This window comes from Pleurodeles waltl, chromosome 2_2 (genome assembly GCF_031143425.1).
Source record: "Pleurodeles waltl isolate 20211129_DDA chromosome 2_2, aPleWal1.hap1.20221129, whole genome shotgun sequence".
NCBI lineage: Eukaryota > Metazoa > Chordata > Amphibia > Caudata > Salamandridae > Pleurodeles > Pleurodeles waltl.
The window spans coordinates 511,361,695-511,389,526 of NC_090439.1; the positions used below are offsets into that span (position 1 = coordinate 511,361,695).

General features: G+C 43.4%; 1 protein-coding gene across 2 annotated transcripts in view; it reads left to right on the forward strand.

The window, feature by feature from the left end:
- LAMA3 (laminin subunit alpha 3) overlaps positions 1-27,832 on the forward strand; it is a 933,952-nt gene that overhangs the window by 397,965 nt on the left and 508,155 nt on the right. For both annotated transcript variants that reach the window (XM_069220025.1, XM_069220026.1), the window contains 3 exons: positions 8-145; positions 15,386-15,520; positions 17,721-17,858. In XM_069220025.1, coding sequence (XP_069076126.1) covers positions 8-145; positions 15,386-15,520; positions 17,721-17,858 — 411 coding nt within the window. The remainder of the gene's footprint in view (positions 1-7; positions 146-15,385; positions 15,521-17,720; positions 17,859-27,832) is intronic.

Consider the following 27,832-nt stretch of genomic DNA (forward strand, 5'->3'; position numbering starts at 1 on the left):
TGTTCAGCTTGCCGGTGTTCAATCGATGGATCCTACCAGAGTGCATGTGATCCAGTGACAGGTCAGTGTGAATGTCGACCAGGAGTGACCGGCCAACAGTGTGATCGGTGCCTTTCCGGATCCAACACCTTCCCATTCTGTCAAGGTATGATTTACCACATAGTTACCATTTCATGCTTCATTTTGCACTGCTAGCCATAAGGAGAGCAATGGTTGGCTCTTAATGTTGATGTATTACCTGGCCTATGTGTTCTTTATGGAGCACTGATATTGCATTATTTTACACAATGTTATTCATTTTCCATTATTTTTCTTTTATTGTTTCTTCAGTCCTGGTTACCAGTAGCATATCAATCAATAGAGAAGCAGGTACAGTTGCATCGGGCACCAGTGTATGGGGGTCTCACTGCACCACAATTATAGATGTTTTCTATTGACAAACCAATGGAGAGGGGACCTAGTTTTTTTTCTTTCTTGCATTAAGACCCTTGCTATCCTTACTCTGCCAGTGCTGTTTGTACCTCGTTATGATGCAGCAAAGTTTATTAATATGTCTTCAAATGGAAGTGCAACGTTCAGCTGGAAAAACCGGAGAGCGACATATGATTTTCAAAATTAAATGGCTCAATTAATAAAGACTTTTAGTTTTTATTCTTGCTACTGTGCTTGTTGGCTGCTGTAATGGTGCTGGTTGCTATTTTCTTGTGGTGACACTGAAGTATCTATTTTGACACTCGAAAAATAGAGACCCTCATCCTTGTGTATAATCGTATGAAATGAGGGATCATTTTTAAAGCAGGTTTGGTATCATATTCCTGAACAACCAACTTGTGGGATTCCTGGGGCCGTATTATAGAAGTGCTCCAGGCACGCAGCGGGCATGTGTGCCCACTTAGCGTGCTCCTGGGGCACTTTGTTATTACAGAAAGGGCAGCAGACGCTTGTGCAGCTCCTTCCATAATACCAAATGAGGGAAACCCTTTGCCTTTGCTCCCACGCCACATTATAGACTCAGGCTCAAAGGTGTCCAGAGAGGCAGTTACAGTGCACCCCCTGATGGCAGCCTTCTGGAGTGGGGGAAAGGATTTCCATGGGCCCCCTAGACATCCCCTTACAGGCGGGTGCAGTCACTCACTACACCCACCTGCAAGGGGATCACTCACCCCCCCTTAAAAGTGCTGGGGGTGGCCGCCTGTACAATGAAATACAGAGCAACTTTAAATCAGCGGTGGCTCCTCTGTTATGGCGGAGGAGCGTGACCCCACCCCTGCAGTGTGCCAGCAGAGGGAAAGGTGAATAATAAAATGATAATAAAACCATTTTATTATAATTGTATTTTTCGTAGGGTGCTAGAGGCCACTGACACTAGGACAGGGCGAGGCCATAATGGCAGCATGGGGAGGCGGATTTGTGTGCACAGTAAATGTGCATGTCAGTTTGGCGGGCTGGCCAAGCCCGTCCAAACCAACATGCTCATTTAGATCTCTCCACCCGTCTGTGCGCCCAACCCCCTATGACCACCCAACCTTGTGCTGCACATGGCCTTTGGCCATGCATGGCAGGGGTTGGGCGCAGGGCCTAGACTGTGGCCAGAACCTGCGACCAAACCCCCTAACCACCCAACCCCACATTGCACACGGCCTTTGGCAGTGCACAGTGGGAGTTGGCCACTCTCTGTCTCTCTGGGTGTGAGAATAGGTGTGACAGGGTGTATCTGGGTGTGAGAGTGGCTGTTAGAGTGGCTGTCTAGGTGTGGGAGTCGGTGCGTCAGAGTCTTTGTGGGTCTGTGAGTGGGTGTGTCAGTGTCTGTGTTGGTCTGTGAGTGAGTGGGTGAGTGAGGGTTTGAGTTGGTATGTGAGTCAGTGTGTGAGAGTCTGAGAGGGTCTGTGAGTGGGTGTGTGAGCGTCTGAGTGGGTCTGTGAGTGGGTGTGTGAGGGTCAGAGTGGGGCTGTGAGTGGGTGCACAAGGGTCTGAGTGGGTCTGTAAGTGGGTGCATGAATGTCTGAGTGGGTCTGTGAGTGGGTGCGTAAGGGTTTGAGTGGATCTGTGAGTGGGAGAAAGAGATTGAAAGAGAGAAATTGAGAGAGAGAAAGAGAGTTAGAGGGAGAGAGATAGAGAGTTTTTTAGGCTTTCATGAATGATATACTTAGAATGCGATATTTCTGGACAAATTGAAAAGAAAAATGTTATTTGTCAATTAAAAAAAGTGAGATCTCCTTTCAGTATGAACATTTTATTCTTTTAAACTCTTGAAGTTAAAAAGATGACCATGGACACATGTGGAGTACAACCGTGAAATTTCTGTTTGAGGGTCTGTGATCTTAACCTTTAGGCCATAGGTGACTCCTTACTGTAATGCTTCCAGACATAGCTATAACAGCCAACCCATGCAAGTGATTGGAAAGAAACATGAATGTTCCATCACTAGAAAGGTTTAAGAGTCAAAAACACTAGTAAACGAACAAATACACTGCCAAGTGATACTGAGATCTAAACTTTCAGCCTACTGAGTGACAGCACCAGACCTTGACCATTAGGCCAGAAGTGACTCTGTAGCGTGCGGCATTCAAATGTAACTACAACCTTTGTTCCAAACTCCTTGCTAGTATGACTCTTTGACGTCATTGTATGGAGAGACTATTGCATTAACAATCTCTCCCTCTCTTCCATCCCTTTATAGGATGGAAGAGAAAGAGAGAGAGAGTGACAGGACTTCAGAGGGAGCCTCAAGGTCCCTGTGGTCCAAGGCATCTCCCCCCACCCTGCTTTAAATAGCAGCTCCCTACTTGAGTGAGCAATGTTTTCATCTGTTTCCCTGCACACATATTTGCGTGCAGGGAAACAAATGAAAACTCTGCTTTCTGCCAGCGGGAACTGTTTGACAGATCCCACGGTCAGAAAGCAGGATTTGTTTGCTTTCGCTTTGTTGGAGCAAGCAAAAGCAAACAGTTATGTCCCTGGTGTAGGCACCTCAGGACATAGCAGGAGCCGGCCTTGGGGGGTGGCAGTACCCAGGGCCATCATTGGCTCCTCGAGGTGGGCTGCGTGCCCCCCTTGCAATGAGTATTGCACAGGGGAGGCGGTGGTCCCCAGGGCCAGGGGACCAAAACTAACCCCCCTTATTATTGTATTTTAGCCCCAGAGAAGTGATGGTCCCTGGGTCAGTGGGGGGAGCATGGCGTGACTGCATTTACTGCTATCTTCGATCTGGGGAGGTGGTGGTCCCTTGGACTGCAGAGGGGGCCGTGCTGCCTCCCACATACCACATTAAATATGTCCCGGGGAGGTGGTGGTCCCTGGGGCTGTGGGGTGGCCATGCAGCCGCCCCACACACATACACATTTTTGTCCTGGGGAGATGGTGGTCCCTGGGACTGCAGGAGGTCTGGGAGCTCCCCCTCATTGGATTTAAACTTTTGTCCAGGGAAGTGTTGATCCCTGGAACTGTGGTGGGGAGCATGCCCCACCCTGTATTTACTGCCATCTTCTATCTGTGGAGGTGGCAGTCCCTTGGACTGCAGAGGGGGCCGACCGCCCCCCTACATACCACATTAAATCTTCCCCAGGGAGGTGATGGTCCCTGGGGCTGTGGGGTGGCCATGCAACCAACCCACATACATCTACATTTTTGACCCAGGGAGATGCTGGTCCCTGGGACTGCAGGGGGTCTGAGCAGCTCCTCCTCATTGCATTTCAAGCATTGTCCAGAGAAGTGGTGATCCTTGGGACTGCAGTGGGATTGATCGGCCCGCCACATTAGATTTCATGTTGTGCCCTGGTGAGGTGGCAGTCCCTGGGGCTGAGGGAGAGGGCAAAAGCCCCCCCGCATTTCATTTGTAATTGTGCCCCAAGAAGGTGGTGGTCCCGATGGCTGTGAGGCGGGGGACGTGTGCCCCCCGCATCCACTTTGTATAAAGCCTTCAGGATGGGGCCCCCCCATTTAAAATGTAAATGCCCCCAGGACCTGGCCCACCTAGGGGCTTCCCTGAAACAAGCACGGGATCCCACGCTTGTTTTTTTAAAAAAAAATCGGCGGATCTCCTGCCGCACCCACCCAAACTTTTTTTTTTAATGCTTTTTTGTTCTGGGGGGGTCCCTCAGGGACCCCAGCACCAGAGCTAAGGGGGCAGGGTGTCCTTACCCTGGCCCCTTTTCCTATTTGCAGTCTTTTTTCTGGGACTCGACTGAAGCCGAGTTCCAACATTCCTGCCAACACTTCCTTGTGAAGTGTTGGCAGCTAGTCAGATCCCAGCACAAGATCGGGAGGGTCAGCGGAGCCTTCACGTCCCTACATATACAAATTTTAATTTTCTTTAATTTCTCAAAAACTACTGAACAGATTTACACCAAATAACAAAAAGGGCACTTTCCACAAGTTCGGGCGCTATACCTGTTCAAAATCCCTATGGAAAAATGCATGGTCAAAAAGCATTTTGGGACTCCCTCCTTTTCTCAGCTTCTGCTTCACAGATCACCCACAACTTTTCAGACAGACACTGAAGTGAGCATCATATTTTCTTGGAAAATTTCTTGAAGATTCATCAAATGGTGCCTAAGTTATTAGCTATATATATATATATAAATGAAGGGTTTATCCTCACTTGTTAAACAATTCCATTTCCATCATAAAGGCTTTCTTTGTAAAGGCAGAATCATTGTAATACATTTTGTTGTAAAAGTCTTTCATTGCAAAGGCATTTTCGTCATAACGCTTTTTATAAGGCATTTTCGTTAAGGCCATTCATATATAAAGAGTTTATCCTTACTTGTTAAATAATTACAATTCCGTTGTAAATGCTTTCATTGTAAAGGCAGAATCGTTGTAATATATTTTGTTGTAAAAGTCTTTAGAAGCAAAGGCATTTTAGTTATAAAGCCATTTGTTGTAATGGCATTCGGGATTCCCTCAGACATCCGAAGCCGAGGGATCATGACAGGTGGCCCAGAGTTGCATCTACCAGGGGGGAGATAAATCTAGTAAAAGGCTCCACAGACTCTTTCAAAGTATTCCCCACTCTCCCCCATCCACCCACCCCCGTTCCACTAATTAGGGATTCATTGGGCATACTGTTCACAGTAGTGGACAGCTTTGCTGCTTACTTTTAGGGTGTATACACTTGTTGTGAGGTCCTGTCTCAGAAGCAAATAGTGGACTTTGCGCAGGCCTTGACCCTCAGGCCTCTTTCTGCCACCGACCGTGTGTCACTAGAATGCGCACTAACCTGGGATGAGCTATGGTCAGCCCTGATGAGTCCAAAGTCAAGGAAGACTCTGGGACCCAACAGATTTCCATGCAAGTTTCATAAAGCTTACATGCCCCAGCTGCAGGACCACATGCTTGGGGTGATCCACGCTGCAGCCCGAGCCAGGGTGCTTACTCTGGACTTGTGCCTTGTAGAGATTGTGGTATTTCACAAATATTCCTCATATCACCCAATTTCCTTATTAAATCTGTTGGTAAAGATAATGGCAAAGGCACTTGCAAACCGGCTGGCACACTTGATCCCGGACTAGGCTGAGTTTATGCCCCGCCATGCAACTCATCACAATTTCACACACCTTTATAATGCATTGCCGCTTGCAGACCGGTTGGGTGGCCCTGCAGCGATTCTTTTGGTTGACATCGACAGGGCTTTTCACTCAGTTAGCTGGGAATACCCTTTTGTTTTACTTCAGTTCCTTACCTTTGGCCCTCGATTTCTCTCCTACCTCAGATTGTTGTATACTGACCTGACTGCATTGGTCCACCTGGCGGAAGCCCGATCAGTTTCATTCTCAGTGCGGTGGGGGACACGGCTCTCTCTCCCCTGTTGTTTGCTCTTGCCATGGAGCCTTTGGCGGTGTGGGTACGAATGAATGCCTAAGTACGGAGCTTTGAAGGGGGAGAGGAACTGTCAGACAGACTAGTGCTGAATGCATACTGCGTCCTTTTCTTCCTCTTTGTGCCGGTGGAATTTGATCTCCCTGTACTACAATCTTCACCTTTAAAATTTCCTACCAGAACAACCTCCACTTTCATTATTAGTGGTAAATGCAACTTGAGGTTAAAGAAGAGACAATGTGCTGAAAGGAGACTTGTTGTTTCGGCCAGGACAGCAGCAGGGCACAGATTTAGCTATTCACATTTTGTTCAATCTTAGCCCAGCTCTTCGCTGACATCCTTTATACATTTCCGCAAGTTAACTTTTTCCTTAAGATCTTCTCTATTTGATCCTGTTCTATTTTTTTCCTTCGTCCACCATTAACTATGCACTCACCGGTAGCAAATTATCTGAAATAATAGTAGCTGATAGGTGTCATTTCCTTTTCCTAGACAATTCATAATTCAAAATTTCTGAATGTTGGCTCTAGCTAACAGAGTGTTTTGCTTAGTGTACTAGAATACTGCAGCTCAGTTCTTCCCCGGGAGACGTGAGCGTTTGCTTGCCTTCTTAGTGGAAGAACTCTGGCCTTTGGCCCATAGGCACATTTTAGGAAAAATTTAAATATCCATTATTGCTTTACAGCTGATCACAATGTTTTAGGCTAGCCTGGCTGATTTCGGGCACTTAGTTCAACCCTACTGAGCCTTTTTATTGGAAACATATGACCCACAATCTGCCTTTATCTGTATTAGATGAAAATATGCAGAGTTCTGCGAGTCACGAAAAAATAAAAATACCCTCTACCGCTTTATGGCTGGTTAATATGCCCTGGGCTAGCTTTGCTGATATTTTGCACTTATTTTCATCCTATTGACTATCCCCATTGCAGAGATATGACACTCATTCTGCCTTTATTGGCTTTAGAAGATCAGAATATAGCAACTCGCTGGCAGCCAGGAAAAATCTTAACTACTCACTGCCACTTTAGGCTAGTCACCATGTCTTGGCTTTGCTTTGCTCATACCTGGCCACTTGGTCCCATTGCAAAGCAATGATCCACAACCTGCTTTCATTAGAATTACAAGAATTGTGGGTAGAGTTGTTTATGTTTTATGAAGCACAATAGAAAATCTTTGTAAAGCTCTGGACCTAATTCACAAAGAAACCTTTAGGACTAGGATACTGATTTAGAGTTTGACGGACGGGCTACTCCATCACAAACGTGACAGGTATCCCATCCACTGTATTAGGATGTCCATAGGATATTATAGACTCGTAATACAGAGTAACACCTTCTGCCAAACTCTAGATCAGGCCCTTAGGACTGAGTTACACCTGTAAATATTTTTTCTTTTTCATACTATAAATTGCTCTTGGACCAAAGGCATTAGCACACTCAACACCAACAGTGTTACATCAAAATGTAGTAGCAATCAATGAAGCCTAAAACGTCTGAAAGAGGGTTAATACAGAAGATGTAAAAACAGGGGCAGTGTTCATTGATGATACACGTGTCTTGGGTAGCTGTCTTAAAATGGTCGTGGTAGTTAGACTTCTTAGTTTGGGAGGCAGAAGAGAATGATTGCTTTTAAGAAGTGGATGATCTGAATTTTGATTTTCAATTAACAGTGAGTTTCAGATGCGTAGTTCTCTTGTGCCTTGAGAGATGTTACGTAATTCGGTGACATGGCCTGCTGGTGCAGCAGATTTCGATATATCCTAGCTGTAATGGGGAGCAATAGGAGTAATTTATGTTTTTCTAAATTGCACTGTTTTCATGAAAGTAAAAAACAAAACTGGTGTAAATCAATGAATTAAGAAAGGTCTATTAAGAGTATTTTAAGTCTGAAAAAGTTCCTAACTTGCTCATATTCTTGTTTCTTGCAATTCAGAAAGTAAAGTATTGGGTGGGGGTCTAATGTGTGTCAAAAAGGATCTTATAAAAATACATTTCTTGTGTTTGTTTGCTAATGTTACTCATGCATATTAAGCAAACAAATTATCAAATATCCAGGACAACGCAATAAAAATATCAGTAGCATGAATGTCATGTGGATTATGCAGAAACAATTTTACAGTCAGTGCCACCATCTGGGACCACATTGAATCCCAATACACTCGTTCTGTCTATTTTCCAAGACTGTATACCAATTAAATACAAAGATGAGTACGCACAAACAGAAAACAACAGTCATGATAAACATCTGGGGCAATATTGTGACACATGCCTTTGTGCGCTTTGGTATTACAGAAGTGGCTGTATACCCTTATGCAGCCACTTCTGTTATCCATTTCTTGCAGGCACGCATTTAGAGTGATCGATATGGGGGTGTTGCCTCATTTGCATGAAGGTGTGGCCCATGTGCTTTTGACCTTGACTTTGTGCCTGCACCGTATTATAGATGCAGGCAAAAAGGAACAGAAGCTGTTGGGAGGCACACAGCCAATACTCCCCCAAAAGTGCCCTTTTTGAGGTGAGCTTGGGGTTTCTAGTTACCCCCCCCCCCCCCCCCCCCGAGCTCCTGTGGCATTTGTGTGCAATCATTACTGCACCCAGTTGCAGGGAGATCCGATCCACCCCTTTAAATCTGAGACCGGTCTTCGACCTCAGTGAAATGTGGACTGCCTGCTTCAAACAGTAGAATCACCTACCACTAATACGATGCTTCCAGGGCAGGTCCGGATGGCAGCTGCTTAGGGTCAGTGTATCCCTCGTAAAAGGATACAGTTACCTGGTCTGCGTGCGGCACGCCCTGATAAAGGTATGCCACCATGCAGACAGGGCAGTGCAGCTTTTACCCAACGCAACCTTTAGTCCAAAACATACATGTCCACATATGTACATTTCACAAAAATCATCAAGTAGGTATTCCATGTTTAACAAATGCCTACACGCATATTTCACTCCATTAAGCATCTGCCATTTGTGCTTACAATGGCAGGGTGCATATTTTACACATGCATTAAAATGTGCATCAGTGTGCAAAACACCCACCTGATATATGTGTATTCTGTGCATGCGTGCATAAAATACACATCTAAGCTGTATTAAAGTGTTTTGTCATATGTAGGTGAGGCATGCTGAAGATCTTCAATTGAACACACTCGCTTTTATTAAGAAGCTTTGATTAGCATGATGGGTGTGCAATAGGAGGGGATAGCTGGTGATGTGTGGAAAATGGGACAAATGGGAAAAATTCGAAGAAGCTTTGCATTACATCTTAATCACCATAGCCAGTTCTACGTGGAAATTGCACATTGGTGGAGTGACTGTGGATGATCATGTACAGTATGAATGAATTGCAAGCAATCCCATTTTCACAGACTTGATGAGGGAAGAGAAGTTGTGAGGCGGAGAAATATTTTGGTGTGAGAGAAATGTTTTTGTTTTTATAGTTTTTTAATTTCATGATCCTTATTTGTACTACTAACATATATATGCAGCTCAGTTGAACAATTTAGAGCAAATAGATAAAACCACACCTTTCTGAACCAACTCCAGTTGGTGACTGTCAGAGAGCAACTTAATTTCCTAAGGACCAACCAGGTAGAATCTACTCTCTTAAAATGTGGGTAGAACGTTTATGAGAAAATAGAGAAAGTTGTGATCCTTTTGACGAGATGGCTATGTTTTCAAAAGGCTCAAACATACATATTGTGTGCTTTTAGTCCTTCTTCAACATCCAAATGCTCACAAAGCCAAACTCTAAGCCAAGGTCCAATAATACTTAGAAGTGCAAACTCCATCTTACTTCTTCCTTCCAGGATGGTCCCATCTTATGCTTTACCTTAATGGCTTCATGCAGTGACAATATTGAGGTCATGTGTTTATATCATTTTGGGGATTTTATGGATGTTTACCCTGGAACGATTAGAGGTAATTTAATTAGCTGTTCCCCAATCTTGAAACTACTCATGCAGTACATGGTAAAGGAAAGACATGTTGCAGCATGGGCAAGGAAACAATAAATAATCCTTCCCTTGCATCACAGAGAGACTGCTGGCTTGTGTGGAGTCACCGTGGCACACTCCTCATGACCCTACACAAAAAGGGACTCAACATGATTGAGAGCTCTCAGCAGACACTACTGGTCAGGGAGCTATGGGAGCAGAGTTTGAGCCAGGTTCTGCTGCAGGGATTCTCTTAGTGTCTTACCCATTAGAATCATTCAGGCAACATGCTCATTCTTGTCCTCAGCACCCCTTGGCCTGCTAAATCCTGACCCCGGCATTCAACAGAATGCCATCCCCATGGCCCAAGTTATTAGCAGTCAGTCCTTCGTGCCCGCAGAGTTGACTGCCCCACCTGACACCACCACTGCCCTTGTACACTGGTTCCACACTGTTGAATGGGTGCCCATGCTGGAGGCATCAGCAGCTCCAGAGTATGAAACATAGATTTCCAGAAGCCCCCAAAACAGCAATTGTGGTCCTGCCAGGGATGGTTCTCATGTGTGGGGGATGTCGACGATTTTCAAAACTGATTCCCTGGTTGCAGGAGCAATACTTTAACAGAAACTAATAAACTTTATCCGATTAAAGTTGCTGGTTAAGTCAGGAAGCAGTCGAGAACTAATGAAACAATAAAGAGTCTGCAAATATAGCAGTGTACTTTAAAAGGTTTGAGCCATACTAGCCCATCCATTTTCATCTATAAATTCAGTCCAAATCCAAGGTGCAGTTATGTTTGGAGGCAGAGCAGAAAAAAGTCACTTCTGGCCAAATTGTCAAGGCCGTGTACTGTTACTCAGTAGGGTGAAGAGGGAAACCCTTGAATCACTTGGGAGTGTGTTTGTTTATTCACTAGTGTTTTGAGAGTTAAACCTTCTTTGCGATGGAACATTCACACTCTTTTCCTAGCACATGCATGGTTTGAGTGTCTCAGGAATGTGTGGAAGCAGAGTACCACAGAGTAACCTGTGGCTTAATCATTAAGGTCATGGTATTTAACACTGAAAGGTCAGGATTCTACTCTAGGTGTGTACGTGGTCATTTCCCTTTTTGAATTTCTTTAAACTTCAAAAGTTTAAGTTTCATACTGAAAGGTCATCTCACTCCTTTTAAATGACAAATACACTTTTCTTTTTAATTTTCCCTAAAATATCTCATTCTATGTATATCATTCATCAAAGCCAAAAAAAACTCTCTCCCTCTCTCTAGTTCTCTGTCAATCTCTTTCTCTTCATTTCCCTCAGTTTCTCTCAATCGCTGACTTTCTATCTTTCTCTCTTCCATCATGTAATGGGATGGAAGAGAGAGACATTGTTATTGCAATGGTCTTTCCATAGAATGAGTTCAAGGAGTCAGACTAGCAAGATGTTTGGTATGAATGTTGTAGTTACGTTTGGATGCAGAGCAGAAAAAAGTCACTTCTGGTCTAATCATCAAGCTCTTGTATTGTTACTCTGTAGGCTGAAGGGTGAAATCCTAGTATTGCTTGGCAATGTGTTTATTCACTAGTGCTTAGACTGTTAAATCTTCTTTGTGATGGAACATTATGCTTCTGTCCTGGAATATGCATGGCTTATGGGTCATAGGTATATTTAGAAGCAGCAGAGCATAGACTCACCTGTGGCCTAATCATAAAGGTCATGGATTTTCACAATGAAAGTTCAGGGTTCTACTCCAGACGTGTCCATGTTTTTTTTCCATTTTTAATTCCTTTAAACTTCAAAAGTTTAATTTTCATACTGAAATGTCATCTCACTCCTTTTAAATGACATATACACTTTTCTTTTTAATTTGCCCTAAAATATCTCATTCTGCGTACGTCCTTAAAACCTTTCTCTCCCTCTCGCTCTCAAGTTCTCTATCAATCTCTTTCTCTTTGTTTCCCTCTGTCTCTCTCAATCTCTCAATTTCTGTCTCTCTCTCTCTCTCTTCCATCCCATAAGGGGATGGAAGAGAGAAAGAGAGAGATTGTTATTGCAATGGTCTCTCCATTGAATGAGTTCAAGAGTCAGACTAGCAAGATGTTTAATACGAATGTTGTAGATTCGTTTGGATGCAGAGCAGAAAATGTCACTTCTGGCCTAATTGTCAAGGTCTTGTACTGTTACTCTGTTGGCTGAAGGATGAAATCCTAGTATCACTTGGCAGTGTGCTTGTTTATTCACTAGTGTTTAGACTGTTAAATCGTCTTCGTGATGGAACCTTCATTCTTCTGTCCCGGGACGTGTGTAGTTTCATTGTCATGGGTATGTTTGGAAGCAGCACACCATGGGGTCACCTGTGGCCTAATCATTAAAATAACAGACTCTCACACTGGCAGTTCAGGGTTCTACTCCAAGTGTATCCATGGTCATTTCCTTTTTTTAATTTCTCTAAAATTCAAAAGTTCAAGTTTCATACTGAAAGGTCATCTCACTCGTTTTCAATGACAAATACATTTTTCTTTTTTAATCGGCCCTAAAATATCTCATTCTAAGTACATCATTCATCAAAGCCTAACTAGCTGATTGCTGATACCTGGGCAGTTGGGACAAAGTCCCAGTGTACTGCTTGCTCAATCGCAGCTGGAGCCTGGGGCTTTCCTACCTGATAAACCAGCAGCCAGAGCCATGGACTGTGAAAGTCTCCTGTTCATGCTCAGAACCAGAAGTTGGGGGAGGGACGGCACTGCCACAAATAGAACTTCCAGATCTGCGCTGATCAGCCACAGAACATAATTAGCAAGGTCCCCTGCACTATGCATGCATAACATCTCCTGTACCTGCAGTGGTAACAACATCCCCACCAGTCTTCTTCAATTTGCCCAACAATCCTTAAGTTAGCAATCTCAAAGAGGCTTGGAGTAGCCTATTCCTGAAGGTGATCAGCAAGGAAGGGGCACTCTGCTGTAGCACCTATTATACCACCAGCAGCACTAGCATGTACCATCTTGCTCCCTGGGAGAAAGTAGCCTCTTTCTAGCATGGTTACCCCCACATTTGGCCTGTTTGTGAGAGTGTGTCAGTGTGTTTTTACTGTCTCACGGGGATCCTGCTATCCAGGACCCTAGTGCTCATAGTTAAAACCCTATTTGTCAGTGTGTTTTGCCTGTCTCACTGGGATCCTGCTAGCCAGGACCCCGTGCTCATAGTTTGTTGCCTATGTGTGTGTAGTCAGTATGCTTAACTGTATCACTGAAGTTCTGCTAACCAGAACATTAGTGCTTATGCTCCCTACACTTACCAAATTTGTCACTATAGTTTATTGACTCCATATTCCAATTCCGGTTGGCACACTGGACCCCCCTTATAAGTCCCTAGTATATGATACCTAGGTACCCAGGGCATTGGGGTTCCAGGAGATCCTTATGGGCTGCAGCATTTCCTTTGCCACCCATAAGGAGCTCCGACAAACCTTTCTTCAGGACTGCCACTGCAGCCTGAGTGAAATAGTGCACACTCTATTTCTCTGCCATTTTCACTGCACTTAAGTAACTTATAAGCAACTTATATGTCTAACCTTCATTTACTGAAGGCTAGGTGCAAAGTTACTAAGTGTGAGGGCACCCTTAGTAACTCAATCCCAGGAAGGCAGAACAATCCATTTCTTTTGGGAGGAGGGTATTACTCCCTCTCCCTTTGGAAATAGGTGGTACATGCTGGGGAGGGGTAGCCTCCCAGAGCCTCTGGAAATACTTTGTAGGGCACAGATGGTGCCCTCCTTGCATAAGCCAGCCTACACCAGATCAGGGACCCCCAGTCTCTGGTCTGGTGCGAAACTGGACAAAGGAAAGGGGAGTGACCACTTCCCTGTCCATCACCACCACCACAGGTGTGGTGCCCAGAGCTCCCCCAGTGTGTCTCTGGCATTAGCCATCTTGGATTCCAAGGTGTGGGGGCACTCTGAAGACCTCTGAGTGGCCAGTGCCAGCAGGTGATGTCAGAGACCCCTCCCTTTGATGTGCTGTGATGACTGCACTTTATATCTTCTTTGTCCCCATGTCCAGGGACTCCAATGGGTGCTTCCTGGTCTTCTGTGGGCTCTCCACAGTGCCTAGAGCCCAGGCAGCTCAATTTTGATGCAAACCACGTACTTGCATGAACCCTGGCTTTCTGGCGGAATCCAGCAACGCAAACAGCCTGCATCCAACAACTTGACGTGGGACATCTGCACAACGCTGGAACCCACAGCCATCTTCTTTGGTGCACTTCTGTACTCTTCTTCTTACCGGAGAATCCACTTTTTGCACCATCTTCTAGGTTGGCAGGGGCTCCTGTCCTTCCTGGATTCTTCTTTGACTTCTGGACTTGGTCTCCTCTCTCCACAGGTCTTCAGGTCCAGGAATCCACCCGTTGTTGATTGCAGTCTTGCTTGGTTCTTGCAAAATCTCTTATCACGACTTGCAGTGTGTCCTGAGGAAACTTGCAGTACTTTACTCCTACTTTCCTGGGCTCTAGGGTGGGGTACATTACTTACCTTTGGTGTTTTCTTACACTCCCAGCATCCCTCTACAGACTACACTTGCCTAGGGGGGAATTTGTGATTTGTATTCCACTTTCTTAGTATATGGTTTGTGTTGGTCCTAGGCCCATTGCAATCTATTGTATTTTCTACTGTTGGCACTATTCTATGACTGTTTACTTACCTTATTTTGGTTACTAGTGTATATATTGTGTATAATACTTACCTCCAGAAGGAGTATTGCCTCTAAGATATTTTTGGCCTTGTGTCACTAAAATAAAGTACCTTTTTTTTTGGTAACTGATTATTGTATTTTATTGTGTATAAGTACTGTGTAACTATGGTGGTATTGCAGGAGCTTTGCATGTCTCCTAGTTCAGCCTAAGCTGCTCTGCTACAGCTACCTCTAGACAGCCTAAGCTGCTAGAACACTGCCTACATTTCACTAATAAGGGATAACTGGACCAGGTATAAGGTGTAAGTGCCTTAGGTACCCACTACAAAGTAGGCCAGCCTCCTACACTCCCCAACAATCCTCCTACGTTCCTTCCTTCACAGAGGCAACAAAGATTGTGCTGTAGACCATGGTCAGGTAAAGGTACATATGCCTTCTCCTGAACCTCTACATCACCAGGATACCTCACCATACACCACTGTAGCTGCCAATTGTCCCCTTGTTATGCATAACAACATCTGATAGTTCTGGATTTTCAAGAAAACAGCACCATGTAAGCTGGTATGTTTTTTTATCCCTTTCTAACAATGTTAACAGTGAAGCTAGACATCCTAGAATGCAACATGCTGCTGGCTATAGAGACAGGACTGTCTGAAGATGTAACACATGGTGACATGGTGGTGATAGCTGGACAGTAAGCCCAAACAAAAGAAGGGCCCTGACTACAATGTAACCATTGTTGTTCCTTTAGCATTTTAGGTCCAGTGCCTAATTCCTTTCCACAGCTCTACCTGCAGGGTAGCTAAATCTGGCATAGTTTGATAAAATGAGTACCAATATGTTAGATGATAACACATAGCAATTGTAGTGCTATTTGACTGTATAAAAAGCTACAGTCCCAGTGTGCTGCAGCGTTCAAGTATACACATTTAAGCATTTTGTATCTTCTTTCGTAGAGTGCAACTGTGATGTATATGGGTCAGTGGACAGTGTGTGTAGCCCTACTGGACAGTGCCGGTGTCGAGTAAACTATGCTGGCCTAACCTGCAATCAGTGTGCACCTGGCTACTACAGCTATCCCACCTGCCCCTGTAAGTACTCACTTCCCTAACTCTTTCAGTGATTTGCTTCTTTTCTTTGAGCTGGCTTGAGACTCCATCAGTAGCGTTCAATGACACTGGACCACGGTCCTTGAAAACAAATGTATTATTCAGGTATTTCTCCAATAATTCCTTATGTACAGTTATTGCAGTGTCATCTTAAGGATATGGGGTCCCCTATTTGGAACAACTTTGTAATTGAGTGCCCTTTTCTGCTAGAGTAAACCACACAATGCCAGACAATATTGAATAATGGTTAACGTTAGAGACGGAGACACAGGCAAGAACGTTTTTCTTTCCTAGGGGCCCTTTGGAAACTGGGGGCCCTGGGCAATTGCCCAGTTTGCCCATGCCTTAATACATCTCTGAATTATTGTGCTTTTTGTATGCATACATGAAATAAGAAGTATACAGTAAGCTAATATTTCTGCAGTGTCAGTCTGCAGTGGGATCTCTGTATAATTCTGCTACTGTCAGCCTCCAAAATTTCAAGCTCACTTTGTCTAACAAAGCACTAGGGTGAGGTCTATTTCCTGTGGTCCCACTGCATTAAGGTATTCCTGGGATCCTATTGTAACAACTGGAGCCGCCAACCACTTGTGCTGTAGGACAAGCATACAGTAAGAGCCAAATTAAATGACTAGTTGCACCCTCCTCATCTCCATCAGTGTCTGATTCACAATGATAATAAGGCTTACTCAAAAATGTGATCAGAGTTAGACACTTAGAACATATTAAAACTCAATACCACTGCAGTGATCATTGCTCACTAGAAACGTATATGCATCTTCGCTGTTTGTACAAAGCAGATTTGAATTTCAGGTGTCTGTGTAGGAAGTTATAGTATTTTGATGCACATTCTCAGACCCAAAGCAGAGCTGCCAGCAGCTGACCCAGAAAAGGCAGAAAAGCCCACTCAAACCTGGCAACCGAGACAGGCTCTAGAAGGGATAAACGTAGTGGTAACATACAGGGCCAGGAGTCTGTGCACATACCTCAAGAATTGTAGATGGAGGTGGTAAGAATTCAGGGCCAGATGTAGGAAGGCTTTTGCGCCTCGCAAACGGCGAAAAACGCCATTTGCGAGGCGCAAAAGCCCTTACGCGATGCAGAAACACATTTTGCAAGTCGGTACCGACTCGCAAAATGTGTTTCAGACTCGCAAATAGGAAGGGGTGTTCCCTTCCTATTTGCGGGTCGCACCGCGATGTAGAGTTGATTTGTGACCGCGAAAGCGGTCGCAAATCAACTCGCAGTTACCATCCACTTGAAGTGGATGGTAACTCATTCGCAAACGGGAAGGGGTCCTATGGACCACTGCCTACTCTGAAAAAAAACGAAACTAAAAGGTTTCGGTATTTTTTCTATTTGCAGCTCGTTTTCCTTTAAGGAAAACGGCTGCAAAGAGAACAAAAAAACTGCTTTATTGAAATCCAGCAGGCTACCATCCCCGTGAGTGCCTAGACTCGCTATGGGGTCGCAAACTGCGACCCACCTCCTAAATATTTATGAGGTGGGTCTTTGCGACCCCATAGCGAGTCGCAGAAGGTGTCTGAGACACCTTTCTGCATCGCGAATTGCGAGTTGCAATTTGCGAGTCGCTCTGACTCGCAAATTGCAAGTCGCAATTTGTCACGTACCTACATCTGGCCCTTAATTAACAATTCCAACTTTTTAAAACTCCTTAACTTGTACTTTTTAATTCAGAATTCCTGCATTTTTCATACGTTTAATAACTTTTAAAAAGCTATGGTCTGCGTGTTAAACATTTTATTTACTAAGTGGGATTATTTGCTAAATGCTTCCGTTTTTATGAGAATTGCCTTTTGTAGAAATGAATCTGCCAATCTTCGATTTTTGATGGAGATTTTGAGGGAAATTCCAAAATGAAGTGTACAATGTCATCAAATAGTGTGCTTCCAAAACTCTGTAAACTCACAACATTGAATGCACAGTTCTCAATTATGCTGGATGTTATCCATGGAAAATAAATCCCCGACACAAACGGACATTCTTGTCATCAATGTCAAGGTCTTCTGTGTCTAGTGGAAACTTTTGCAACTGTTCACGTGTTCCTGTTACCCAATCCTCCAGTTGCCAAATCTTGACTTATATATCCTTCGCAAAAGCGAATTGCCATAAGTGATTCGTTTATTAGGATATTTATTGCTGTGAAAATATTTCTGCTTAGCTTGCAGCTGTTCAGTTGAGGGATCCTACCGGAGTGCCTGTGATCCAGTAACAGGACAGTGTGAGTGCCGGCCAGGAGTGACTGGACAACAGTGCGACCGGTGCCACTCTGGATCCAGCGCCTTCCCGTCCTGTCAAGGTATGAGTTACCACATTGTTGCTATTCCAGACTTCATGTCGTACCTATTGACACCAATTGTAACCACTATGTAGACTTCAGGGCGTAAGACCTAGGAAAACATATTAGGGGACTAATTGCCATATGCGGCGCTTGATGATGTCACACATAGGTGGTCATTACAACCTCAGCGGTCTTTTAACAAGACCGCCGAGGGACCGCCGTGCGGAAGACTGCCAGTAGTGGCGGTTTGCCGCTCGCCGTATTATGACTGTTGGCTGCTCTCCGTCCTTTTTACGACGGAGAGCCGCCAACAGCCATGCTGGCGGGTGGCGGGGAAGTGGAGGTTGCTCCACCTCCACCGCCACGCCAACAGAACACCGCCCACCGAATCACGTCCTGTGATTCGGCGCGGCGGTGTTCTGTTGGCGGTGTGGTGTCGGCGGAGCAGCCCCCATGGCTCCTGTCCCCTCCCGGAGGATCGATGGACAAGGTAAGTCGATCGTCCGTTAGGGGAGGGGGGTGGAGGGATGTTGTGTGTTGTGTGGGTGCATGGGGGTGTGCGTCTGTGTATGTAGAGGGGGGGTGTGAGTGCGTGTATGCTTGCGAGTGTGTTGCGTGTGTTGGGAATGAGTGCGTGTATGTCTGTATGGATGTGTGCGTGTATGTCTGTATATGGGTGTGCGTGTCTGACTGAGTGTGTGGATGTAGACATGTATGTTGGTGTGGGTGCGTTAATGTGTGTTGGTGGTGCCTGCGTGCGTGCGTGTCGTGTGTGTGTGAGTTATGTGATGTTGGGGGTCGGGGTAGGGAGGGGGGCCCTGCCACCTTTGGGGGATGGCAGGGGTGGTGGGGGGTGTAGGGGAGGGAGTCGGTGGGGGTTGGGGGTGGGGGATACCCCTATCAGTGCCAGGGAAGGAACTCCCTGGCACTGATAGTGCTTACCGCCATGGATTTCATGGAGGTTCCTACCGCTGGAAATCCACGGCGGTAAACCGGGTCGAAATACCGGCGGCGGTATTGTGATGGCTGCCGGGCTGGAGACCCAGGTCTCCAGCCCAGCGGACGTCTCCGCCCTGGCGGGCGGAACGGTGAAGCGGCGGATGACCATGGCGGTAACCGCCATGGTCATAATACTAAAAAAAAGACCGCCAGCCTGTTGGCGGTCTTACCGCCGCTTTAACACAGTCCGCCAGGGTTGTAATGACCCCCATAATGACTGCACAGAATGTGATGCAACTCCCCTGTAATATCCCTTATCTAAAAGGGAATGGGCCTATTTTACAGGCAACGCTGAGATCCAGTCTTTGTCCCATATAGGAATATAAGTATATTTGTGCATATGTTTTCCAAATGTATGCGTAAATTTACTAGTTATATGTGAATGCACAAAACTGAATGTTTTAGACAAGCGAGTCCATTCGTAAACTATAATCAACCTATGCATCTGTGTACATTTAATCATATACATAGTATGAAATAATGGATGAATATATATATCCTTATGAGCAAATCAATATACAGTGATAAGTGCAGATATCGATTAAAAAGCAAAGCACTCTTAATATTGTCATTTATATTTAGATCTAATGAAGTTGGTATCAGGGATGAAATATGAAGTTAAGGGCAACTATTGTTGATAGATTGAAATAAGTGGTATCGAGAATAAAGTTTGTACTATGTAGATGTTTTACTTGTGATCTGAAACCTAATGTGCTGTTTATAGAAACACCAAATGAATGTAGACACACAGAAATGTTAAAAGAACATTTCTGATTTCTGTTTCATCTTTTATAAATCAGATCCGTGTAACTGACAAGCCAATGTGTAATTGAGCTAAGAAACGGATAAATGGGATGGCATTTTTAAACGAGATTTGGAGCCTGGTAATTCCACTTGTAAACTGGTATTACGGAGTTAGTAACATTTATTGTGAGATGTTATTTCGTATGAAAGAGTTAATCGTGTGCTGCCTCGCACCGCGTTAGCGATGGAAGGGGTAATTGTGAGCAGTTAAGCGATCTCACAGAATAAGAGGAGGCTGCCAGTAGGACAAAGAGAAAAAACGCCTTCAGGCAACATTACTAACTTATGTGATGTCCTGAACTGCTGGCAAGTACGCGAGCAGCAATGCTGGGCCCAGGGTGACAGGATGAAGACCACTCAGCATCCTTCGGTATTTCGGGCTCAGAGGAATGATTGTCCTCTCTCTAAAAATAGTGTCAACCCTTAGATACCCGTTCCAATCGAGTCTGATATTGGCGGTTGTGGGTCATCATCATTAATTCCCAGGTCATATGTTGCTTAAGGAATGTTGATATTTTTATATTTTATATATTCTATGTATTAACTCATTTTTTACTGTACCTTAAAACTGAAATACTATTCTATGAACGGCATTGAATTATCTTTAAATGCAAGCAATACTGCAGGCTATATACACAGACTCAGTACTTAATTAAGGGCCCACGGTATTGCTCGGGAGGCCATTGCAGGCTGCTCTACCCACTGGAACTGTCATATTCCAGCATAAACGCTCCCTACTAAACACCCCATTCATATAAATGTGACAGTTTGGACAATTCCAAGCTACACAAACAAGAAGAAACGCCTGGAGGTTATAGAATGTTTTTTAAAATTTGCGTTTAATTATTAAACTGAGGCCCTGATTTATACTTTTGACACAAACCTGCGTTAGTGCAGGTTTGTGTCAAAAAGTTTACTGCCGGCTACCGCCATTCCTGGATGCCAGATGGGCATCATATTTAAGGAATGACGCTAGCCGGCGGTAAGGCCCGGTTAGCGTCCAAATAAATTACGTTAACCGGGTGGGAGAGGCGTAGGGGAAACAGGAGGTTGTGCGTCAAAGAACGACGATAGTCAGGTTAGAGTCAGAAGCGTCATTTTTTGACACACAACCCCCATGGACATGACTCCTGCCTCATGCCCCCCGGCCCAATGGCCATGCCCAGGGGACTCATGTCCCTGGGCATGGTCATTGGGCACAGTGCCATGTAGGGGGAGGGCAAGTTAGGTCCCCCATGGCACTTAATTATTTTTTTTAAACTTACCTTGACTTACCTGGGATGGGTCCCCCCATCCTTAGGTGTCCTCCAGGTGTGGGTGGAGGTGTCCCTGGGGGCAGGGAAGGGCACCTGTGGACTGCTTCCATCATCTCTGACCATGGAAATGAGCCCACAGATACCTTAACGCCTGCCCTGACCCAGGTGTTGTATAAGAGCACTAAACAGGCTTAGCGCCATTATTTAAGGCCCTCCTCCTGTGTGTGATTTTTGCACGCAAGGATAAATAAGGCGCAAAGGCCTTAGAGTCATTTGTTGCCCGGGAACGCCTATCCTGCATCTCATTGTCGTAAGGTAGTTTTCCGCAAGCAAAATATGACGTTAACTCCAATATTTTGACACCAGACGGGTCTAGCGTCAAAATATAAATATGGAGTTGAGTTTGTGCCGGATTTGCGTAAAAAAAATTATGCAAACCCGGCACAAACAGAGTATAAATATTCCACTTGGTGCTCTGGGCAAAAACGTTCATAAGTGCTGGTGTTATCAATCAAGTGCTGGTTCCTAGTACCTGCAAACACTACCAAAAATTAAGCACTGTAGAGACTGAAAGACACACGGAGGGACCCATGGGTGATACCAAGTTATACAATAGATGGACTTTTATCGTAATAAAGTGTTTCATCGTCGCCTATTGCTGTGATACTCAGCTACACTAATGGAGCGGTTTGCTATTTCCTTTTCATAAAAGTCCTATCACTTTGCATGACCATATTGTATTACGCACATTGTTGCTGCCTACCTTTGAGCAAATACATGTTTGTTCAGTGCACGAAGTTATGACTGAAGGGATGAAATGCTCTTTGTTAACACCTGTCATAATATTTTAAAACTTTCGATGAAGTCATGGCTAACAGAGTCATTTCCCGTTGAACCTAATTAATGAAATGCTGATGTGAGTACATATTCCCAATTTTAAGATGTGATATTATTTATGCTGTGTATAACATATTACATGGCCTTATATGAGACGTGCAAAAATGTTGTATGTATGTATATGGTATTTCTGTTGTGTGAACCTAGTCAAAAGGCAGAAGAGCACTGTAGTGCGTCACAGAAAAGCTTAAAGAGGACAAGGTATCTGGGTTGAGGGCAGTTAATGCTAGTGTTCTTTAAAGAGGACAGTCTTCAACTATTTCCTAAACTGGGACAGTGTTGGGGTGCTTCTGATGGATACTGGGATATTGTTCTACATTCTGGGTGCATAGGTGGAAAAGACCTGGTGTCTGGGTTTTTTTTCTTTTTTTTTACACTATTTAGAGCATGGTTGTGATGTCATCAGTGTAATCCGACTGTTGCGTTAAACCCTATTTACTCACGGGTCAGAATTACAAGTTAAAAGATATTTAACATCCCAATACCTATAATATGCATTAAATACTTCAAGCTTCATAAAATTTCGGGAGGTCAAACATGCCGAAATTTAAGAGGGGAAATGTGTACAGTATCTACTATACTAAGCGGATTTTGGTGCGTTAAACACCAAAATCCACATGTTATTACCCAATATCTTGTAATAGGTGGTATTTATCGCACTCTATAAATAACATACCCATGGTATCATTATTTATCAGGTGTGCTAAATAGCACCTATACTTGTAATCAGGCCCTTAATCTGCAGTCTGACAGTGTGTGTGCTGAGAACCACCACAGATGGTGAGCTGAAATTCAAAATAAGCAGGGGTGCTGATCGTGACAACTTTGTGTATGTGCTTAAATATATGTTGTTAAAAACATTATTATTACTGATGCGAACAATGTATATACAAACATATATAGAGATATTGCCATATTTTTGCAAATAATAAGATCCATTAATTGATCACTAACTGGTCCCTTTCAGAAATCTTATAGTACTTTCCCCAAAGATTAAATGAAAAACAGAAAAACTGCAACAATAGAAAACAGTCATGACAAGACTATACAGATTCCTCATACAAATTCCAAGTTTTCTCAAACTTTTAATAGAATAGTGAAGCATCCGTGCATTTCTTTCGGTTTGCTATTACCTTGTTTTGATATTTAAGTGAATTTTTTTACAACCAACCAATGGACACCCACACCTGTGTGCCTAGACTTTGAATCAGCTCCACGTAGAAGTCAGGGTTGACGATTCCAGTTTAGTTTCGATTTACTCCCAAAATAAGCACCAGTTATTCGGCATTAAGTTGTTGTCAAGTTGAAGGATGACTTCCTCATTTTAATTGATAGAGACCAATGCCACCGTTTTGGCATTTTTTCTGCCTTTCTATTTGTGTTCATCCCTAATGTTGATTTATTTTTTAAATAGAATCCACATATGCACCATGAATATTTAAAAAGTAAGACTTCTGGTGTTGCTAAAGCGCTAAGGTAAAAAGATATATAAAATTAGTTTGAATGGGGAAAATGTTCAAACGTTGTTCCAGATCCTTTACAAACCATGTGCTTATGTCCTAAAAGCTTAAACTTGAATTATAAGTTATCAATTTCTATAAATGTTACCTGGGACCACTGAATGCAAAGTGATGGTTCGACTCAAGTATGTGTATCAAGGTAAAATGTTAACTTTTCGAAGCAACTTCACCAGTGGGGTAAGTTTTTGTGCCATGCGGCCTACCTGCAGGGTCCTCGTGGAAGGTAGGGGCTATACACAAGCCCCCATGCTAGATAAGTTGCATTGAATAGCATTGTCAATGCCCAGCCATTGTAATTCATTACCTAATGTAATTGCTATTAAGTTAATTACTATGTGCTGCCACTGACAGATCTGTGCACCGACACACAAATATCTTGTCTCTTGCATTCCTCAATGCCCAGAACAGGGAATTCTTCCTCTGCAGGGCATTTTGTCTGCATTACCCATTTTCCAAAATTCAGGACAAACAGATTCAGAAATGAGAATTACTGGTAAGTAACCGGGGCATTACCTTCCTGTCCCAGTCCTTACCGCATGAACCAGGACTATCACAGGAAGACCTAAACTTTGAATAATGAAGGTTACAGGTAAGTAACCTAAATGAAATTAAATGAATAAATGAAATTAGAACTTTTACAAAAGTCTCTGCTCAGAAATCCATCCCTAGGCTCTGCCCAGGCTGTTGAATGCAAGCAAAGGAAAGAACAGAACAAGTACGTTTTTAACAAAGTCCTGAATTCTACCATGGTGTCTAATGAGAAAAAATTAGCATGGACAGCAGAACACTCTTTTGTGCCCGTACACTGTGGATGGCAAGCCCCAGTGAATATAGTTAATGACTCTGATCCACAGACATTTTGCTCTGCAGAGGGTTCTTAATGTGAAAAAAATAAGCGCATGGCCCTACAGTTCTTCTTTTGAGCCTGCCACTGGTGCTGAGCTTTGGTGGGTACACAGAATAGTAAGGCTGCCTAGTCTTGATTACACCTCATCCCTCTTTTGTCCACCACCCTGCATTTCCTGTCTCAGTTTTTCAGTTTCTTTTTTATCCCTGCGTTCTCCCTTTGTAACTGCTTTCCTGTCTTTCTCTTCATCATTGTTTCTTTCTTTTCTGCTTTTCTCTTACTTTATCTGCATCAAAGTTTGATGATAAAAATAAGTCATGGTCCCCAAATATGAGTGTAGGTGCATCCTGTGGCAGCCACCGGTAGAAATTAAACACTGGGGGGCCTTTAGTGCAATAAAAACTCAAGGCAAATTAGCTTTAGATGCACAACACATAGGGAAGGTTTGTGTATCTAGACCTAAATCTGACACTGACACTTTTTTTGTGGGAGCGAGTGAATGTAGACGTGTTTTTGTTTCAGAGTAAATAGACATTTATGTTAAATGGACAAGATCCAGCGGTTCCTGGTATATATTACATTTGTAGGCTTAATGCCTATTACCGTGTTCCAAGAGGATGGTATGGGACATGCTATTTGGGGATAGTTTTCCCAAAGATATTTCAACTTGATGACTTAAAGAAATTTCTGAGAGTGACTGAATTACATCACATAAGACAAAGGAGAGAGAGTCTCCTTCTGGTATAGTGGAGATATATTTGGAGCAATGATTCCTTCAGAAGGAGTTGTTCTGAATTCGATAAAGATTTTCTGTTGTCTACTACTGTGGATAACATGTTGACACATTTTTTCAGGAGCCATACTCCTGAAAGACACAGAATTAGCTGCAGAAAGAGCTATGACCCTTCAGAACCACCTTGCATTAGACATTCTTTTAGCAAAAGATGGTAGAGTTTGCAAAATGCTTTAGTCTAGGCATTGCTGCTCATTTATTCCTGACAATAGTAAATAAATTAGAAGCTTACTTACTAATCTGACTAATGACAGTGCTGATTTGAAAGAATTGAAAGAACCAGGTGTTTGGGAGAAAGATTGCTAATGATTTGTTTCAGTGGGAGATTGGCTCAGCAACACTGGGAAAGGGATAATATTGAAGATATTTCAAGGGATATTGATTGTTGTAATTTGCTTAATTGGAGCATAGGAAATATGTAAATTGTGAAAAAAATCAAATTAAAGAAGATGAAGAATAATCAGAGGAGGTACGAAATAAAAAGGGAGAATTTGTTTAGAGGAAATTCAAAAAGAGAATGAAATTATGAAGGGATTGAAATGACAGAATTTTAGCTGATGCAAAAATTTGTGTGGGAAGATTTAGTGTGATGACACACTTAGTCATCAGAGGAGGGATTGTTAATGCAGAAGTTTAATTAAATTATCAATGATTATTCATGTATTCTGAGTGTTGAAATTTCACAGAAAACGTAATAATGTAGGGAAAAATAATGCACTCATTTTAAGGTGCACCTATCAGAGTGGCCAGCTTATGTTTGATTAATGTAGTAATATGGCAGATTAAGGGTTATGCATTATGTATTAGCTTTATTAATTATAGGCCTTAACTTAGCGAGGTCTTGGCCTAGTTGCACGGCCTCATGTCAAGCTGTATTTCTTAACCGACTTACAAAATGGACGCTTAGAGAATAAAGTTGTGATTTTCCACTGTGCTGACCAAGTGCTCTTAGATAAAAGTCTTTCTCATGAGAACTGCTTGCTAGGCGATGACGTATTTGCTAGTACAGGAATGTTTAATGTAATGTCTGTAAGACTGACTTTCACAGGAGAAGACAATGTACGTACTTACTGGAGTATAAGCTGCAACAGGAAACAGGGATCAATCATCGACATGTGAACCATGTACTAGTAGAAGTGTAGATTTGAAATTTCAGTTTCATTGGACTAACTGCAAACGTGTGATTCTTGAACCAATAGGGACGTGGGAAGTAGTTTTAGGAAGTCTAACTTAACAAGACTGCACCAAGAGGAGATGCAGCTTTTACCTTCTTGACCATCTGGGAAAGAGACATGCTTAACTTTATTACTTAAAGAGGCTTTGCTTTTTCTGAACTTTGATGCCGTGCTAACTAGACTGATGCCCTGATGGTGAATACTGTCTTAGCTTGCCGATCCACTTGAGGAGAGGTATACCATCACTGTGATTGATTGCTATGTCTATTTGCTTTTGTTTCTAGCTACCAACTGCTATTTTGATAGAGCCATAGTTAGATGTTTTCCAAATTTGTGTGAGAAAATTGTTTTTGCATGAAGCTCAAACATGCTATTCTAATCTGATTTTAGTTGGGGTCCTCACTAATAAAGTTTAATACATGTAATAACATTTGATGTCTTTTCTTTGCTGAATCTAAATGTATGTAATATCGTTTGAGCAGTTATTCCTGCTATTAATTTGTACTGCAACCTTGAAAGGTGTAGTTAGCTGAAGCTTTGATTAGGTTGCGATTCTTTCAGTGCTTTGGTCAGCCAGTGTTGTTTCTGTATGTGTATCATTTGATTTTGAGATTAAGTTACGTAACATTAGCATTGCTAATATACAGAAATAAATATTCTAACTTTTACACAAAGGTGTGGTTATTCATGGCTACAAGGTCATGGTGTGTGATAATTACTGACTCCTATTGATTACTAATGTTATTGATTGTTATTGGTTATTGATCTGCGTATGTACAGGATATATGGTGGGAAAACCTCCAAGTGAGTCAAAAGGTGCATCAACCTATTTGTGTCTCCTTGTAAGTTTACCTATTAGGGTCCGACGCGCTAACAGGTGTGGGTGGTAGGTTCAGTTTGCAGAACAAGGCCAATCACTGTATGACTTTATTATGAAGCTATGCAGTGATTGGCCATTTCAGTTCCTTGCTCTCTCTTCCCTCTTTGAGCGCAGCACCAGTACTGGTATTTCGCACAATGAGGGAGTGATGGAAGGTAAAGGATGATGAGAGAGTATTCCTGGCCGCATTCCACTCCCAGATGAAGGTCCAACACTTCAAAAAGTACGGAAGGGTTGCATTTATTTTAGCTTGCATGTGGGAAAAGGACAAAGTGAACTGATCAAGTGGTAACTCTGTGACCAACAGAATTCTTGCATTAATTGGCCCCTTCACTTCTGGATCAATGGTAACACAGAACTGAATGGTATCTTTAAACTAAGATAGCTTTCAATCCCAGTTGGACATGCAGCAGTGATTTTGCAAACAAGTCCATACTATAGTTACACAGACACAACCAACAGAAGCGACGTGTACCTTTTGTGCATCTCTCACCAGGACTGGCAGGTGTCATGCACCAGTAGACGAAAATGTACATAGACAGGAGAGGAGGCGCGTGGTCTCATGCTGCCTCAAGCCCAGAATCTGTGATATTATGCAGACCCCGAGCAGAGGTATTCAGGAACATTTACATGTTTTGCATGCAGCTGTTCCTCTGCCAGTCTGCACCAGTACTTCCCCAAAATAAGATTCATGGACGCACAGACCATGCATTGCTGACATGGCAACACCTCCAGATTAAACATGCATAAATTGGGCCTGAGTGGCAAAGACCATAAGAAACAACCAGGAAAGAGCAAGTTGATGGAGTTTTGATTGCCGG